Source organism: Myxocyprinus asiaticus, chromosome 15, assembly GCF_019703515.2.
Source record: "Myxocyprinus asiaticus isolate MX2 ecotype Aquarium Trade chromosome 15, UBuf_Myxa_2, whole genome shotgun sequence".
Lineage (NCBI taxonomy): Eukaryota > Metazoa > Chordata > Actinopteri > Cypriniformes > Catostomidae > Myxocyprinus > Myxocyprinus asiaticus.
Window position 1 is genome coordinate 10,340,972 of NC_059358.1, and position 17,856 is coordinate 10,358,827.

The 17,856-nt window shown below is 35.4% G+C and overlaps 1 protein-coding gene across 4 annotated transcripts in view; it reads right to left on the minus strand.

The window, feature by feature from the left end:
• Positions 1 to 17,567, minus strand: part of LOC127453484 (B-cell receptor CD22-like) — a 59,498-nt gene extending 41,931 nt beyond the window's left edge. The window contains exons 1-7 of one of the 4 annotated variants that reach the window (XM_051719883.1): positions 17,431 to 17,565; positions 16,670 to 17,026; positions 16,302 to 16,556; positions 16,088 to 16,175; positions 15,570 to 15,618; positions 15,056 to 15,171; positions 3,061 to 6,509 (exon numbers count right to left, since the gene is read on the minus strand). In XM_051719883.1, the coding sequence (XP_051575843.1) occupies positions 6,497 to 6,509; positions 15,056 to 15,171; positions 15,570 to 15,618; positions 16,088 to 16,175; positions 16,302 to 16,556; positions 16,670 to 17,026; positions 17,431 to 17,461 (909 nt within the window). In that variant the 5' untranslated portion in view covers positions 17,462 to 17,565 and the 3' untranslated portion in view covers positions 3,061 to 6,496. The other 3 variants (XM_051719882.1, XM_051719881.1, XM_051719884.1) reach the window with 3 other exon arrangements.
• Positions 17,568 to 17,856: the final 289 nt, after the last annotated feature.

Below are 17,856 nucleotides of genomic sequence, written 5' to 3' on the forward strand. Positions count from 1 at the left end.
ATGATAATCGTACTTTTTTTTTTTTTTTTAAAGCGCAATATTTTTTTTTCTCTATATATTTTAAATATGGAACTACATCGACTTTCATGTCGAGTCTTGTTAATGATGTTATTTACAGCTAAATGCTTTACAAAGACGTTACAGTTGTTTGGTAAGTGTCATCATGAGAAGGTGTTAAGGATCAAACCTGGTTTTCATCTCCACTTTTGCCTTCCTTGGAAAGCATTTTGACACTTAGACAGTACACTATAAATAGCACAGTTAAAAACAATTATTTTTATTTTCAGACAACATGTATAATTTGGGGAGAATATTTGCTGATATGGATCAACAAAGACATTGATTGTGGGCTGATTATTTATTTATATAGAGGGATCGTTTTATTTATGATTATGATTTATGAATGCATGAATATGTAAATATAAATATGATGAAAATTGAGGTTAGGGGAACGTTACGAGAACGTTAGCAGAACGTTGATTGAACGTTAGGTGAACGTTCTGCAAACCTAAAAAGAACGTTCTATTTCCGTAAAGAACTTGGCTAACCAAAACCAAACCTTAAAAATGTATGTTCTGGGAACCAAAAATAGTTAGCTAGGAGGCCAGGTAATTAAAAAAAAAATAAAACAGGTTATTCTTACTTATTTCATAGTTGTGACTTGATTTCCCGCAATTTCGACTTTATAACTCGCAATTACGTAATATAAACTCGCAGTTTTGAGATATTACTGTAAATTGCAATGGCGAGAAATAAACTCGCAATTGCGAAATATAAAGTCGCACTTGTGAGTTTTTATCACGCAATTGCGAGTTTATATCACGTAATTTCTTTTACTTTGTTTTGCATTTGCAGTGGCATTTGTCGTCATTCTCTCGATGCGACAGTCTTACAAATATAACCATAGACTATATGGGCATAAAATATTTGACTTAAAACAGTCAACGCTTGCTGTAGCTACAGAATAAAGCTGGCAAACGCTCAGATGCACTTTCATTGTCCGTCTTACGTAAGGAACCGTCTAAAAATTCCACCCACTGCACTAACGTATTGGAAAAATTTGACGTGTAGTAAGTCAGTCTGTCCACTGGCAGCCTACTACAACCTTCAGAGTCTTAAAACTTATTTTTACAGTTTTTTTAAAATATATAACTTCTATATAATAAGCATTATTCAGTTGATTGAATGCTTGGACACCACCGATGTTTTAGCTCAGTGGGTGGAATTTTTAGACGGTTCCTTACGTAGGACGGGCAATGAAAGTGCATTTGAGCGTTTGCCGGCTTTATTCTTTAGTTACAGCAAGGTTGACTGTTTTAATGTTTTATGTTTTATGCCCATATAGTATATACTCTTTTACTACATTTTTTTTTTTTTTTTTTTTTTCTTCGTTGTTTTCGTTTTCCATGACCGTGGGAACCTGACCGTGGGAACCTGTACACAATACATGTGGTGAAACATGTCATGCCACGTCTCTAAAATGAGTTTTGTGTTTTGAACACTCACTCTTGTGTTGGTTCTTGGGTTTGATTTTGACAGACGCATATTGAATTTCCTCATTCTGCAGTATATCTCTGCTCTCTGCAGCCATGTGTGGTCTACGTGAGTGACTGTGTTAATCTAAAAGCAGACAGATGGGACTGATGAAACCTCAAATTTAACATCAAATGCTGTTTGTAGTAAAAAAAATATATATATATATATATAAAGTAAAATCTTCTTTTTCTTTTAAATGACTTGATGCCTTATGATCATTTACAATTACAACTTTCTGAATAACTTAACAGGAAATGCCATTAGTTAATATTTATTAAGGTAATATTCAATCTGTCAATTAATCAATCAATGCAGTTGTTTCTAGAGCTATGTACTGACGTGTTAAGGATCAGCCTGGGGGTTGTCTCCTTCCTTCTTTGTTTTTTCTTGATTTCTTTGCTTTCCTATTAATTTAATTAATTAAATTAATGATATTTAGGCATAATTATACTGTAAATAGCACAATTTATAGAGTGCATCTAAAATATTTGGTGTTATTTTTGTTTACTGGCTCAGTGGTTAAGGCTCTGGGTTACTGATCAGAAGGTTGGGGGTTCAAGCCCCAGCACTGCCAAGATGCCACTGTTGGCCCCTTGAGCAAGGCCCTTGACCCTATCTGCTCCAGGGACACTGTATCATGGCTGACCCAGCACTCTGACCCCAGCTTGGCTGGGATATGTGGAAAAAAAAGAATTTCACTGTATGTGTGTGATATATAATAATCATATTTAGCAGAGGTATTTTATCTGAAGCAGTTTATCTTACAGTAGTCACAATAATGATAGGGATCCTACTGTAAGTTTTCTCCCCACATGTATTCAACTCTGTGCAACAAGCCTTAATCACTGGCATTCACCACCACAACCACACCACTTTCAAACTTATTTTAAGGCCAGTTCTGCTTTTTCACAGAGCTCTTGCAGTATGTGCTATGCAAATTTTGTAAAATGTTAAATTCGGAATGACTGAGAGATTTGCCATACATTCATTGTGCAACTACACACAAAACAAAAAGTAAGAACCTACCTAATTATGAATATTACAAAGACACACCAATAATCCAAAATGTTGTGGACTCTGAGCAAAATAAAACAGTATTTATTCTACATCTGTTACTTCAAAGATAGTTGACACATTTTCAATAATACTGTATACAGTATAATGTATATACTTTATACTGTATCACTGAGCAGAGATCAAAATGATTATTATCATATATTCAGCTCATTCATGTTTTAAACCAAACACCGTTTAGAAAAGGAACGGACATCAGATGAACTAAAAAGAAGAGAAAATTGCTTTTTGGCAGGAGGAAAATGATAATCTGTAGCATTGTAATACACTCACTCAGTTATTTCACTTGAAGTGGATGTTTCAGTGTTGCTATAATTGCACAAGTGTTCTGATGTGATAATGAGAAGTGCGTATATATATATATATATATATATATATATATATATATATATATATATATATATATATATATATATATATAAGAAAAATTATAAATAGAAGTCAGAATATGTAACTTCTGTCTCTCTGTAATGGTCTCCTTACAATGAGATGTCAAACAAACAAAAGTTTTGAAATGAAATGCAAACAAATCTTCAAAAATGTCAATGACATAATAAAAATGCATCTCATTAAAGGTCACTTGATTTATAATTTGACTTTATATTGCAGATACAACAATTCTTTTTCACTTTATTTAATTTGATAATGTTCAGACTTTCCATCATGATTTAGTAATTTGTATTATTTTTTCTATGCTATGTATGTTGTTGCAGTCATTTTAATTCTCAAGACAAAATTAACAAGACCAAAATAATATATAAGCAATACTTTAATCTTTAATTTAATCTTTTACTATTCTGTGTGTTTCTTTTGATATGTTTATGCACTAGGACATTTGCACATCATATAAGGCAAGCTTTATTAAGAGCTATTTTATTTTATTTTTAGAGTGAAATATATTCTTGTAGTGTGAATGTATTTGTGAAGATTTTTCCATAAGAGTCATCCAGGTTGAGTAATATGTATCCCAATTTAGAATGCCCATTTCCCACTACTTAGTAGGTCCTCGTGGTGGCACGGTTGCTCACCTCAATCCGGGTGGTGGAGGACAAGTCTCAGTTGCCTCCGCTTCTGAGAGCGTCAATCCACGCATCTTATCACGTGGCTCATCGTGTATGACACAGCGGAGACTCACAGCACAGGAGGCCCATGCTACTCTCCGTGATCCACGCACAATTTACCATGCGCCTCATTGAGAGCGAGAACCCCTAATCGTGACCACGAGGAGGTTACCCCATGTGACTCTACCCTCCCTAGCAACTGGGCCAATTCGGTTGCTTATGAGAAATCATTCAGCCCTGACAAAACATAGCAAAATGTTTATTTAAACGGAAATGGTGGTGCATTGAACACCCTGTTGTGTTACGCAAGCATTGCAACTATGGCAGCTGAGAAGGCCATTCTTTGCGTTCTTTTCAAGAATTTACGGAGCTTGATAAAATCGGTTTATATACGTGTTTAATACTACAAAATACGCTCGATGTTACAGTCACTGCCCTAGCCGTCCAGAATAGCAGAGAACATCCCAATCGAGTGAAGGGATATGTGGAAACTGTGGTTCCTAATAATGGTGATCCAAAATTTGCCTCACATTTCAGGATGACAAGGCAAGCATTTCTTCAAATTTCTTCAATTGTTGCATACACCAAGCTGCAGTGGACACATTTGTAAAGGACTTTAGTTGGATCCATTTAATACGGCGGGGTTTATATACATGTCGCTGCTGATTGGGTAACACCTCTGACACACCCACCAAATGAGAGAAAACGTACCTCAAAGCCCATTGCACACCGTTTTGAGGAAACATGTCGTTCAACCCGGAAACCGTAGCACACCATTTTGAGATTGAATGTGCCCCTGGCTGGAGTCATTCAGCACACCCTGGATTTGAACTTGTGACTCCAGGGGTGGTAGTTAGCGTCAGTACTCACTGAGCTACTCAGGCCCTTATGACTGCATCTTAAATATTTAATATAATTAAAAAATACAATAATTAATTAAACAATGTGTCAATAAGCATGGTTGTTTTTTGTGTCCAGAAGGTTTATTAAAGTTATAGTTCACCCAAAAATGAAAATTCTCTCATTATTTATTACCCTGATGCCATCCCAGATGCATCTTTCTTCAGCAGAACACAAATGAAGATTTTTAGAAGAAGAAAGAGCACTGTCAGGTCCTTATAATGCAAGTAAACGGGTGCCAGCAATTTGATGGTCCAAAAGTTACATTTAGACAGCATAAAAGTAATCCAAATGACTGAATCGAATCGATAGGTTTATGTAAGAAAAAAGTTTTTAACTTTAAATCGGCGCTTCCATCCAGGATTCTGATGCTGTTTCAAATGGCCGAACTCTCACATGACATTCGTTCTTCTGTTGTAAATAAGCGCCACTTCTGAATTCTTGCATGAACTCGCCCATGCGCTTACATCACGTGACAGCTACGTGATGCGTCAACTGCTGTCAGGAAGCACTTTTTAAAAGTTATTAACATTTTAGTTATCTATTTATTTTTTACTCAAATGTATCAGTTAAGACATTCATTGATCGACTGGAGTTGCGTGGATTACTTTTATGCTGCCTAAATATGATTTTTGGACCGTCAAAGTGCTGGCCTCCATTTACTTGCATTATAAGGACCTGACAGAGCTCTATCTTCTTCTAATAATCTTTAATTGTGTTCTTCTGAAGAAAGATAGTCATACACATCTGGGATATCATTAGGGTAAGTGAATAATGAGAGAATTTTCATTTTTGGGTGAACTATTCCTTTAATTTTTTTATCATTTAAAAAAAATATATACATCATAATCACCACCAGAGGTCACCCTGACTAGATTTCTGACTGGGACATTGAGCAAACCCAATTGATCTGTTCCCTGCTGTATTTATTGATTTCATTACAAGGAATGGCAAGCACCTCTGCAGGACCAAAGGCCACATATTTCTTTAGAAGTACATCTTGTAACCTGACCAGTAGATTTGGATATATGACATGTTTCACCACATGTACTAGGTTCCCACAGTCATGAAAAACATTATTATTAGAGAATTTACTTTTTTTTTTTTTTTTTCATGGAAATTAATAATGTATTGGATTTAATTCATCCCTTTTGTTACTGTACTATGATCTTGGACTGAATCTTGGATTTGCTAACGTCTCTCCTTTGCTGCCCCAAAAACATGTTGGCCTCAAAAAGTTTTTGAACATTGAAGTATTCTGACACTTAAATCACAATTAAAATGTATGAATTTAATTGCATTAGATAACAAAATATGTGGCAACTGAAAACAAATGCTAGAGCTTTTCTTTGAACTAACTTCACACTTTTGATCCATTTTAGCAATGACTTTTAAAGATGAAGTGTGAAACTTTTTCGGTGATAAAATACTTTATCCTATTACAGCTCAATATGCAGACAATATCATGATTCGATTTTGATTTAGCTTTTAATTTCAATTAATTTGTGTATATTTAAGTTATAATGTCCATTTTGCTTGCATACAGTATGAAAGAAATTCACTTTTAGTTAATGCTGTTATTCATTATACAGGGGACCTTCTAACTTGTTAAATTACAGACATACAGTATACATTTTGCAAATTGTATTTTATCATTAGTTTTTCATAATTTTTTTTAAAATATAGTCCATGTATTACATCAGCGTTTCTCAACTTTATTTTGATGAACGCCCCCCTACTTCATTCCCTTACCCCAGCCCTGTGCTGGAGACTTTGTTTTACCAAAAAAGAAAAAACATAAAACACTCAATATTTGTGTTATTTGATTAATTTGCTCGTTGCATAATTTAAAGTTTTGTTAATAAATTCAGCAGAATGAATGTGAGACCAAACCTTGCGTTTCTTGAATTCAGGCAGATGGAGGGCTATATCTGGGGCCTATAAAATGAAAATGGGAAGACAGAAACTAATAATAAAAGTGATATTGTTAATATATTTCAAATGAGTGAAAAGACCAATAATATTGCATATTTTGTCCCACTAAAATGCTCATTCTACATTACAGCATTGATTTTGAGTTGGATGCAGATGTAAAGTTACTCATATCAACAACAGTAAGGTTATCTAAAACATCCATAAAAAGTAAGCCAGTTATATTTTCTTACACTCAAACAAAAATATTTTAGCCTATTTTTTAGTATTTACGCATTTCTATTTCATAAAAAAATAGAGTGTATTTTGCATTTGCCTTTTTGAAAATTTTAATTTATTCATTAATGATTTATTTTTATAGTTTTAACAGTGGTATTTGTAACAAGACCATAGTAAACACATGGAAGCATGGATCTTCTTCATTACAATGGTTAGATGTAACATGATTTCTATAAAACAAACTATGGCATTTTTGTAATTATAAACAGTAGACCTACTCTAAACATGTAAAAACAATAAATACAAAATACAAATATTTATAAGTTGTAACAAAAATTTATAATATTCCCTCACTCCCCTGATGTAGACTATGACAAATTTAATCGAGCTGAAGTAGTGATATGATCATATTTATTATCAATCTATTTCTGTCTAAAGTACAGTTAGTGTTACTATAGTAAATTCAAGGGTTGTAATGTAGAATTCTGTGCTGAATTCAAATGGTTTCCGCTTCTCACGCCTTGCTTCTCACTGATTCTCGCAAAGCTGCATGTTTAAGAGCTCGAGACCGGTCTTCAAGTAAAAATGCACCTGCTTTGCGCTCGCGCTGCTCTGTCCATTGAGCTGTATCCATCTACAGAGCCATACAGGTCCATTAGCAGAGGTTGTGCCTCCACCTGTGTATTTGCATAAATTATATTGCATATATACAGTATATTGTTAAATTTTTGATGTTTACATACCTAATTTGTATTATTTGCAAGTATTTACTTTGATATGTATAACAAGTGCTAAAACAGTACTGTCTCTTTAAGAGCTGTGGCAGGTACTCTGACAGTAGTGTTTGCATGAAAGGTTTCTTTACAACATCCATGCTATGTGTGACTAGAATTAAATGTTTCTTTTGTTGTTTTTAATAAATAACTTACTGTAGAGAACAGAAAGTATATAAAAGAGACATTATTAAACAACAATAATTTTGTTTGCTTGGATCTAGTCTTTGGACTCACTTTACACTGAAAGAGTCAAAACTTTTACTCTCAGCACGCAGTGAAAAGATCTCGGTGCTAAACATCTTCGCTACTACACCACTCAAACACTGGTGAGTGAAATCTAAACAAATTACCAGCCAGTGAATAATAACAGACATTTTTTGTAGCATATGGGAATTATTTACGCACATATGATTGTAGGGGATTACAGATAGAAAGAAAGCGTGATCTTGGCATTTTAAGAATTGACACTGGGATCGTACAAATGAAGATTAATTAGAAAATCTATAATTTTGCCCGGCCCCAGATCCAAATGCATGAATCCTGCAGGATCAGTTTTTCTCTTTTGTGACTCATAGAAGTGTCTCAGACTGCACTGAAAATATCATGACATATCACGATACATGGATCTAAGTATCAATACAATATCGTGAGAAAAAGTATCGCGATATATCGATATTTCATTGTATCGACACAGCCCTAGTGAGAACAGACCAAAGTGTAACTCCTTTTTACTATAAATCTTTACATCAGCAGTCTCCCTAACGATCATGATTTCAAGCTCGATTACACGTTCCTCTGTGCATGCGTTAAGCACTAGGAAGTGTAACTGAGCTTGAAATCATGATGGTTTCTTAGAGACTGCAATGGCAAGATGTACAATGAAAAAGGAGTTACATGTTGGTCTGTTCTCACCCAACATCGATTAGATCGCTTCAGAAGACATGGATAAGACCACTGGAGTTTAATGGATTACTTTTATGCTGCCTTAATGTGCTTTTTGAAGCTTCAAAGTTTTGGTCACCTTTCACTTACATTGCAGTGAGTCAGTGGCAGAGCTGATATATTCTTCTCAAAATCGTTATTTGAGTTCTACAGAAGAAAGAAAGTCATACACATCTGGGATGGCATGAGGGTGAGTAAATGATGACAGAATTTTCATTTTTGGGTGAACCTTTCCTTTTACTATGAACATGTTCAACAAAGCTTTGACAACCGGAAAGTGTCCAAATACCTTTTGAACAGTATACAATATCTATTGTTTTCTAATTTGATACCTAAAATGTCTCTATGAAATGTTATGGTTGTGCTATATTTCTTTAAAATAAATGCCCCCTAAAGTGTGGCTTGAATATTCAAACACTTTTTGGGGCCACTGTGCATATATTCTCTGTTGATGAATTTATCCATTGGTCACTGCACTATAGATGGTTTCATCTTCATTTTGATGCTCCGTCCTGGTAGTCCTACAAATAAAAGATAATTACAGTGGAAAAAAACACATAAGGCATTAAAATCATATAAACGAGAGATCAGTTTTCTATTTCCACATTTACTATCAAAACTACGTCCTAGTAAGCACATAGGCTAATCATAATAAAATATGGTGAAACCTGTCACATCACATCTTCATAATTACTGGTGAGATTGCACAATGCAGTGTTTCCCCTATATGCATTTTGCAGCGGCGCTGCGCCACTGTTGAATTACACTGTGTAACAAATTATTATTATTATTATTATTTTATTTTTTTTAATTTTTTTGGGGGGTTCCTAGTTAGTAAGTGTTGTTTCTTAATTGCATATGCCTCAAAAGTATAGAAAATGGCTATTATTCCACACAAACACTGCTTTTGTGACCAGGACAGTGATATTTAGAAAATGTACCTATTTCCAATGAGGAAACGGGCAAATTTGTGTCTTTTTGTTCACATAAAGTCAGAAAAAAACAACATATGAATCCAAATTAACATGTATTTATACTAAAGTAATACAAAAATGACTTCAAAAGATTCGAAGTGAGTAGTTTTTCGAGATTTACAATTATACTGTAAATCACTTTAACGAATCAGCCCCCAGATGTAGTTTCCCATCATGTTCTCGTTATACTGTACTTGGTAGTAGCGTTCAAAGTCCAGTATATCCTAATGGAAGCACTCGCCTTGCTCCTCCGTGTACGCTCCCATGTTCTCCTTGAATTTATCAAGATGATCATCAAGTATATGGACTTTGAGGGACATCCTACAGCCCATTGTGCCATAGTTCTTCACCAGAGTCCAGAGTTCTTCACCAGGATTTCAGGGTGGAGCTGAGGAGAGAAAACCCATACTACCCCAACCAAAAAGACCTCAACGACTTGATTAGAGATCTTGGTCTCACCAAGTCCAATGCCGAGCTTTTGACATCTAGGCTCAAGCAGTGGAACTTGTTGGATGAAAGTGTGCAAGTCACAGATCAGAGGAAGCGTCACCAAACTTTTTCCAGCTTCTTCACCCGTCAAGATGGGCTCTGCTTCTGCCACAATGTCACCGGTCTGTTCAAGGCAATCGGAATTGCCTGTAACCAGAATGAGTGGCGCCTCTTCATTGACAGCTCATCCAGGAGCCTCAAAGCCGTGCTGCTCCATAATGATAACAAGTACCCGTCTCTTCCCCTGGCTCACTCGGTGCACCTCAAAGAGGATTACAACAGCATCAGGACCTTGCTGGATGCCCTGAAGTATGATGAGTATGGCTGGGAGGTCATAGGAGACTTCAAAATGGTGGCATTCCTGATAGGTCTCCAGGGTGGTTTTACCAAGTTTCCCTGCTATCTTTGCCTTTGGGACAGCAGGGACACCAAGGCGCACTACCACAGGCGGGACTGGCCACAGCAGACTGAGTTCTCTGTGGGGAGGAACAACGTCAAGTGGGAGCCACTGATGGACCCCCGGAAGGTGCTGATGCCACCAATGCACATCAAATTGGGCCTTACGAAACAATTTGTCAGAGCTCTAGATAAGGAGTCGGCAGCCTTCAAGTACCTTCAAGACTTCTTCCCTAAGCTGTCTTGAGGCAAAGGTCAAAGCCAGTGTCTTCGTCGGACCACAAATAAAGAAGATCCAGGAGTGCAATGAATTCCCCAAGAAGCTCACTAGTAAGGAGAAAGCAGCTTGGAACAGCTTTGTCGCAGTGGTTCGGGGCTTCCTAGGCAATCAAAAGGCCGAAAACTATGTGGAGCTGGTTGAGACTCTGGTGAAGAACTATGGCACAATGGGCCGTAGGATGTCCCTCAAAGTCCATATCCTTGATGCTCATCTAGATAAATTCAAGGAGAACATGGGAGCGTACTCGGAGGAGCAAGGCGAGCGCTTCCATCAGGATATACTGGACTTTGAACGCTGCTACCAAGGACAGTATAATGAAAACATGATGGGAGACTACATTTGGGGGCTGATTCATGAAAGTGATTTACAGTATAATCGTAAATCTCGAAAAACTACTCACTTCTAAATCTTTTGTAGTAATTTTTGTATTACTTAAGTATAAATACATGTTAATTTGGATTCATATGTTGTTTTTTTCTGACTTTATGTGAACGAAAATACACAGATTCACCCGTTTTCTCATGGGAAATAGGTACATTTCAAAATATCACTGTCCTGGTCACAAAAGCAAATTTTGTGGGGAATAATAGCCATTTTCTATACTTTTGAGGCATAAGCAATTAGGAAATAACACTTACTACCCAGGAACAAAAATATTGTTACATAGTGTTATGAGCGCCGCTGTTGGGATTTCACATTGTTCATTTTATATTCTTGATGCAACATAAGTGAGCCCCAGTCAGCTGTGCGCTTTGTACACTGCGAAAGACACACACACACACACACACACACACACACACACACACACACACACACACGTTGGTGCAGCTATCATTATGAGGACTCTCCATAGACATAATGATTTTGATACTGTACGAACTATGGATTCTATCCCCTAACCCTACCCCTAAACCTAACCCTCACAAAAACCTTTCTGCATTTATACATTTTCAATAAAACATCATTTAGTATGTTTTTTAAGCGATTTAAATTATGGGGACACTAGATATGTCCTCATTAACCACATTTATAGCATAATACCCTTGTAATTACCAGTTTGTAACCTAAAAGTCCTCGAAAACCACTTAAACCTGCCCACAAATACACGCACTTACTCACAGTGATGTCACTGCATAACAACATGTGTCTTCAGTTCAAGTGGCCCACCAGCTCATTTCTGAAACATAGGATGGCAGGGGATCTCAACATTTCACTGAACAATCAGTTAGCGCTTTCCTCGTGAATATAAATGAGACTTCCCCTGTCATCTGTATGTTTTGGAGCTCATTTTGCTCGCTTCAAAAGTGGAATGAAACAGCGCTACATGGACAGTTAACAACACGGCTTAATCATAGCAGTATGAGGGCAGAGCAGGTGTGGTAAAGTCTCAACCACACAGTAGGGCTGTGAGTCGATTCCAAAAAGAATCGACTCCTTGATTTCGAGGCGTTAAGAATTGAGAATCTACTCAAAACGTTGGAATCGACTCCAAAGCTAGAGTCGATTCCTTTCAGGGAAACCAGTTGATATTTTCGGACTGTGTTTATTTCCTCGACCACTGGACTACTATACATTTTAGCCTAACAGCTCTAAAACAGTTGACAAAAGTCTTATAACATGACTGCATCTTGAGTATTTTGTAGTCCGTCAGCATCTTTAATTCCGCTCCGTTTGTTCATCTGTATGAAACAATCACACAAGCCCTTCTACACATCTGCTTTCTAGTATGGTCTGCCGGTATTTTACTTTGGATTAAACTAATAATCAAGTAACATGCCAAATTTGTGACAGTAAATTGGCATACAATAACAACTTCCCCGATGTTATAATACAAGTCTACAACAAGATGGCAGATTCAGACAGTGTCAGACATCAATAAATCGGTATGTTAAAGTTTAAATGATCAATCCACTTATAAAAGCGAAATTCTAACTCTTCTCTACTCGTTCTCAACATTTTTACAGTGTTTAAAAGCCTTTTGTATATATATATATATATAAATATATATACCACTTATATATTTTGGAAGGAAATTGGTACTTTAATTCACCAAAGTGGCATTCAGCTGATCACAAAGTATAGTCAGGACATTACTGATGTAAAAAACAGCACCATCACTATTTGAAAAAAAGTCATATTTGGTCAAATCTAGACAGGCCCCATTTCCAACAGCCATCACTCCAACACCTTGAGTAATCATGCTAAATTGCTAATTTAGTACTAGAAAATCACTTGCCATTATACCAAATACAGTTGAAAGCTGTTTGGTTCGTTAAATGAAGCTTAACATTGTCTTTGTGTTTGTTTTTGAGTTGCCACAGTATGCAATAGACTGGCATGTCTTAAGGTCAATATTAGGTCAAAAATGGAAAAAAGAAACTGCTTTCTCTAGAAACTTGTCAGTCAATCATTGTTTTGAGGAATGAAGGCTATACAACGCTTGAAATTGCCAAAAAAAAATAAAAAAAAATGAAGATTTCATACAAAGGTGTACACTACAGTCTTCAAAGACAAAGGACAACTGGCTCTAACAAGGACAGAAAGAGATGTGGAAGGCCAGATGTACAACTAAACAATAGGATAAGTACATCAGAGTCTCTAGTTTGAGAAATAGATGCCTCACATGTCCTCAGCTGACAGCTTCATTGAATTCTACCCGCTTAACACCAGTTTCATGTACAACAATAAAGAGAAGACTCAGGGGTGCAGGCCTTATGGGAAGAATTGCAAAGAAAAAGACATTTTTGAAACAGGAAAAACAAAAACAAAAGGTCAGAGTGGGCAAAGAAACATCGTGAAACATTTGTATGCGGTATAAAATTGTCTGTTGCAAAACACGAATGTATCAGTGATGAAACTAGTTTAAAACAAACAGCCACCACATTCTAAATGCCAGTGACAAAGAAAACAGGAGAAAACATAAATTAGAAGGCTTTTCAATTCACAGATCACAATGCCTACAAAAATATAGGCTACCATGGATTTACTGTAGTAACACTAACTGTACCGTATTACCTATGGTAGTTGTGGCAGATTAACTTTCTAATTGTATTTAGACTGCTGTTTTTTCATTACAAAAATGCCATAGTTCTTTATATAGAAACCATAGTTACTAACCATTGTAGTGTGGAGCCATGGTTACCATGAACTATTATAAATATCATTGTTAAAACTATGGATACTATGGAAGAACTGTGGTGCATTTTTCTAATTATGGACCAAGCAATCAGTTTTCCATCTGTGTAAAATCTGTACTCTTGTAATGCTCTCTGATTGTTGGAAAATTTAAGTTGTTTTGTTTGCCTTCAGAAATTCCAAGACATGACTGTAGTTTAATTAGTTGGAGCCCGATGAAAATAATCTGTAAAGAAGACCCAACTTAGTCACACTGTCAGAATATTTCAATTTAGCCATATAAATATTAGGTGTTAATTTTTTCCCAACTTCAAAATCAATGATGTTCTGTCAAATGTGCATTTCAATGCACATAACATTTAATATTATTTGCCACATTTTCAAAGGGCCCTTTGAGGGCACAAATGATCCCTGATGTGGCCCAGACTGAAACTGAGTTTGACACAAAATTTACAGTTCTCAAAGACAGGAAAAAGAAAAAGCCTATAAAAATTCAAGACCTCAGAAAACAAGACTCTTTCAAGAAGAACAGTAACCATAAGTTTATCTAATGCAGGTTTTGAATTCTACTGACAGTTTTTGTAGGCTTTTTTTTTTTTTTCCTGTCTTTTAGAACTATAAATTTCAGCAGGTGGTCATCCCTGCATGGAGGCTTTGGGGCTTCCAGATTCTTTCTTTATGGCAACATCACCTTTTGTTTCAAAGCATTGAACTATTCTCTTAATAGCTGATAGAGAAATAGGGATTTTCTCTGCCTTTTGGGTCTTGTAAACTTGAGAATAGCTACAGTTGGCCTGACACAGACCTGCTATGCAGTTTCTGACAGAAACCCCTGCAATATATATATATATATATATATATATATTTGGAGCAGATTTTCTCACTCTACCTTGGGACTCATAACACTGCATATTGTAGATCTCTCCCTGCTCTATCACTCCTGGTTACATTTATCAGCTTGTTATCAGACCTTTGATGAGTTGCATCAGGTAAATATTTTTGGAAGATTTTGTACATCCAGACATGTGTTAGTTTGAATTTTATATCAAATATTTTAATCATTATCATGATTGTACCTTTGCATACAAGAAGACTATATAAGTGAATTTCCCTGTTTCCAACTTTTTCCCCCAAAAGTTCACTGCAGCAAAAGTTAATGAGCATTTGGTGGCACAGAAGTGCACCAGGAGTGCATTTGTTTAATTCCTGCTCATTTCCTGACCAATGATTTGTTGTAGAGGCCATTAAATTATAGACCAGTATATTATATGTGGCTACATACTTGTATAATATGTGGTTATTATACTTGTATGATGTGTGTTTTGTGTTTTGAGCACTCACTCTTGTGCTGGTCCTTTGGGTTTGATGATGATAAACCCATACTGTATTTCCTCATCCTGCAACACGTCCTCTGCTCTCTGCAGGCTTGTGTGGCCTATGTGTGTGACTGTTTCAGTCTAAAACAAACAGATGGCACAGATATTAAGCCTCAAATGTAGCACATTTAAATGCTTAAGTCTTAACATACAGTACAACAGTCACATACAACAGTCATCTTTTATTTTTATTTTTAGAAATACTGAAGTGATGCCTAGCAAATAATTCCAGTTATTTATAATTCAGATTGTCTGAATAACTTCATGAGAGGAAATGCCATTTATAAAGAAAATGCAGTCTATAAATCCATGACGTGCAAAGTTTTTTTTTGGATGAGTGTGACATATTTAATCCCTACAAATGAAACAGAAATATAGAACATATAACTACCTCAAGAACTAAGCCTTAAAGATGCTGTTCTACAAAGAGATTTACTTGTTTTTTTGCAGAGAGCATGAGAATGTGTTAAGGATCAAACCTGGGTTCTGTCTTCTTCATCTGGGTTTCCTTGATTTTTTGTTTTCCTTCTAATTAAAAACAAGCGTGATATTTAGGCATGGTTATAAACAGTACAATTTATTCTTTAGATGTCTGATTCTGAGAAAATTCACATATCCAATTTGGTAAGAATTACAGTAAGATTTTATATGTTGACATTACTGTATGTATTTGCATTAACAATGAACAATACAGCATGTATTAATCTTGGTTATTGATCATTCATGAACATTCTACTGTTCATTGTTATTTTATATTAGTTCACAAGACATTAACTGATGTTAGCATATGCAAATTTTAATGTTAAAATGTGTTTGTATAGAAAATATATGTTAACTATTGCATTAACAAATACAACCTTATTGAAAAAATTACATTGAATGTTTTTGTGAGATAAACCACAAACAAAACAAACCACTAACTCTCACAGTATTTGTGAGTTATTAACTACTAGTCTCACCACCAACACCACAAAGCAAAAATGTACAAAGAACCAACCTTGTTATGAGTATCACAGCTGCAATGATGAAAAGAAGTGAGAATAAAGACAATCCAATAATGAAGAATGTTGTGGGACTTGATGAATCTATTTAGAACCATAAAATAGCATTTACTCAAAAGTATGTACAATACAGTAGATTAGACATCTTTCAAATAAGAATTTAATTGTATTGATATGATTTATCATAAAATGTTTACCAGTATAACGTACCTTCAACATAAAGTCTAAATTCTTCAGATAGAGTTGTTTTAAAGTTTCTCATAGAACAGGAGTAATTCCCAGAGTCTTGAGAAGTAACACTGCTGAAGGTGATGATGGGGTCTGATTGATGTATTGGCTCCCCATTCTTAAACCACTGAACCTCAGTTAATTTACCAGAGCAGTTGACTCTACATGTCAAATTCAAAGAGTCTCCAACCTTTATGGTCCCATTTTCTCTTGAACTGGTCATGGACACTTTTAAATCTACCAGAGAGCAAGAGCAATACCATATGGAGAAAAAAACGAGAAAAGGCTTTTAGTACAAACAAACAAGTAATCATTTTGCAGACTGAACATCAAAACATTGAAAAATGTACCTTTTACTTCAATTTGCACTCCAGGTTCTCCAGTCCAACGCCCAGTTTCAGAATTGGTTTTAAATCTAAATTTATACACATCACTACTTGTAAAATTAATATTACTGATCAGCAAAGAGCAATTTGAAGTTTTATCACCAGTGTATTGAAGGTTTTCTGCATTTTTTGGGGCATTACTGTCATAAACATATGGCTCACTTTCACATTTGCCACTGTTTGTGCTCATTGAGCACCATAACACTTGCTCTACTGTTTTATCCTGTGGATATGTAAAAGTACAGGGAATAGAGACAGTGGACCCCCTCACAAGACAAATTGGATCAGAGTACTTGACATCCCACTTACTACTGAGAACACCTGGAGAGCACAGAACATTTAGTTTTACTGTTGTTATTTATATATATATATATATATATATATATATACATATTTAAAAAAAAAAAAAAAAATGCTTAGAAATTGATTTCTATGACTTCCATAATCGCATAGATAACACATCTACAGTAATCATGCAAAGTCATGGTGCCATGACACAGATTAATTTAGTGTATACTTTTGTCTTTTTAGGATAATAATTGTGACCCTTTTACTTTTGTTAATTAACTTTTATTAACGAAAACAATTTTCAAAAGAATCAATAAGCATAGATGTTGTGTATATAACACACATATTCAGCTCATTCACACATTTCTTAAAATCAGAAAATTAGGCACAAAATGAACAAAATAAACCAAGAATAAAACAAATAAAATAAAACCTACCAGGCAAGAGGAGCAAAATAATTCGCAGCATTTTAATTCTTTCTCTCAGTCACTTGTCTTAAAGTAGATGTTTGTATGTTGCTTTAGAGAATCAGCAGCACAAATCTGAAGTGATAATGAGAACTGCATTAAAATCCATTGAAAGAAAAACTGTAAAAGGAGAAGTTTCTCAGGCAGATGATGAAATATCAGTTTCCTTCCTAGTTGCCTAAGAATCAATGCAGTTATACAAAGACGCACAAGAAAGAAAGAAAGTTTGAAAGAAAGAAAGAAAGTTATCAACAAGGGGTCAATGGAGCCTTGGGAGTCCATGAAATTACTTTAGGTCATCTTTGTAATGATATAGAAAACATACAGAAATGTCTTCAAAATGTAGGCCATGAAACTATGTATTTCACAGTGTATTTGAAAAGGTCTATGTGTTGC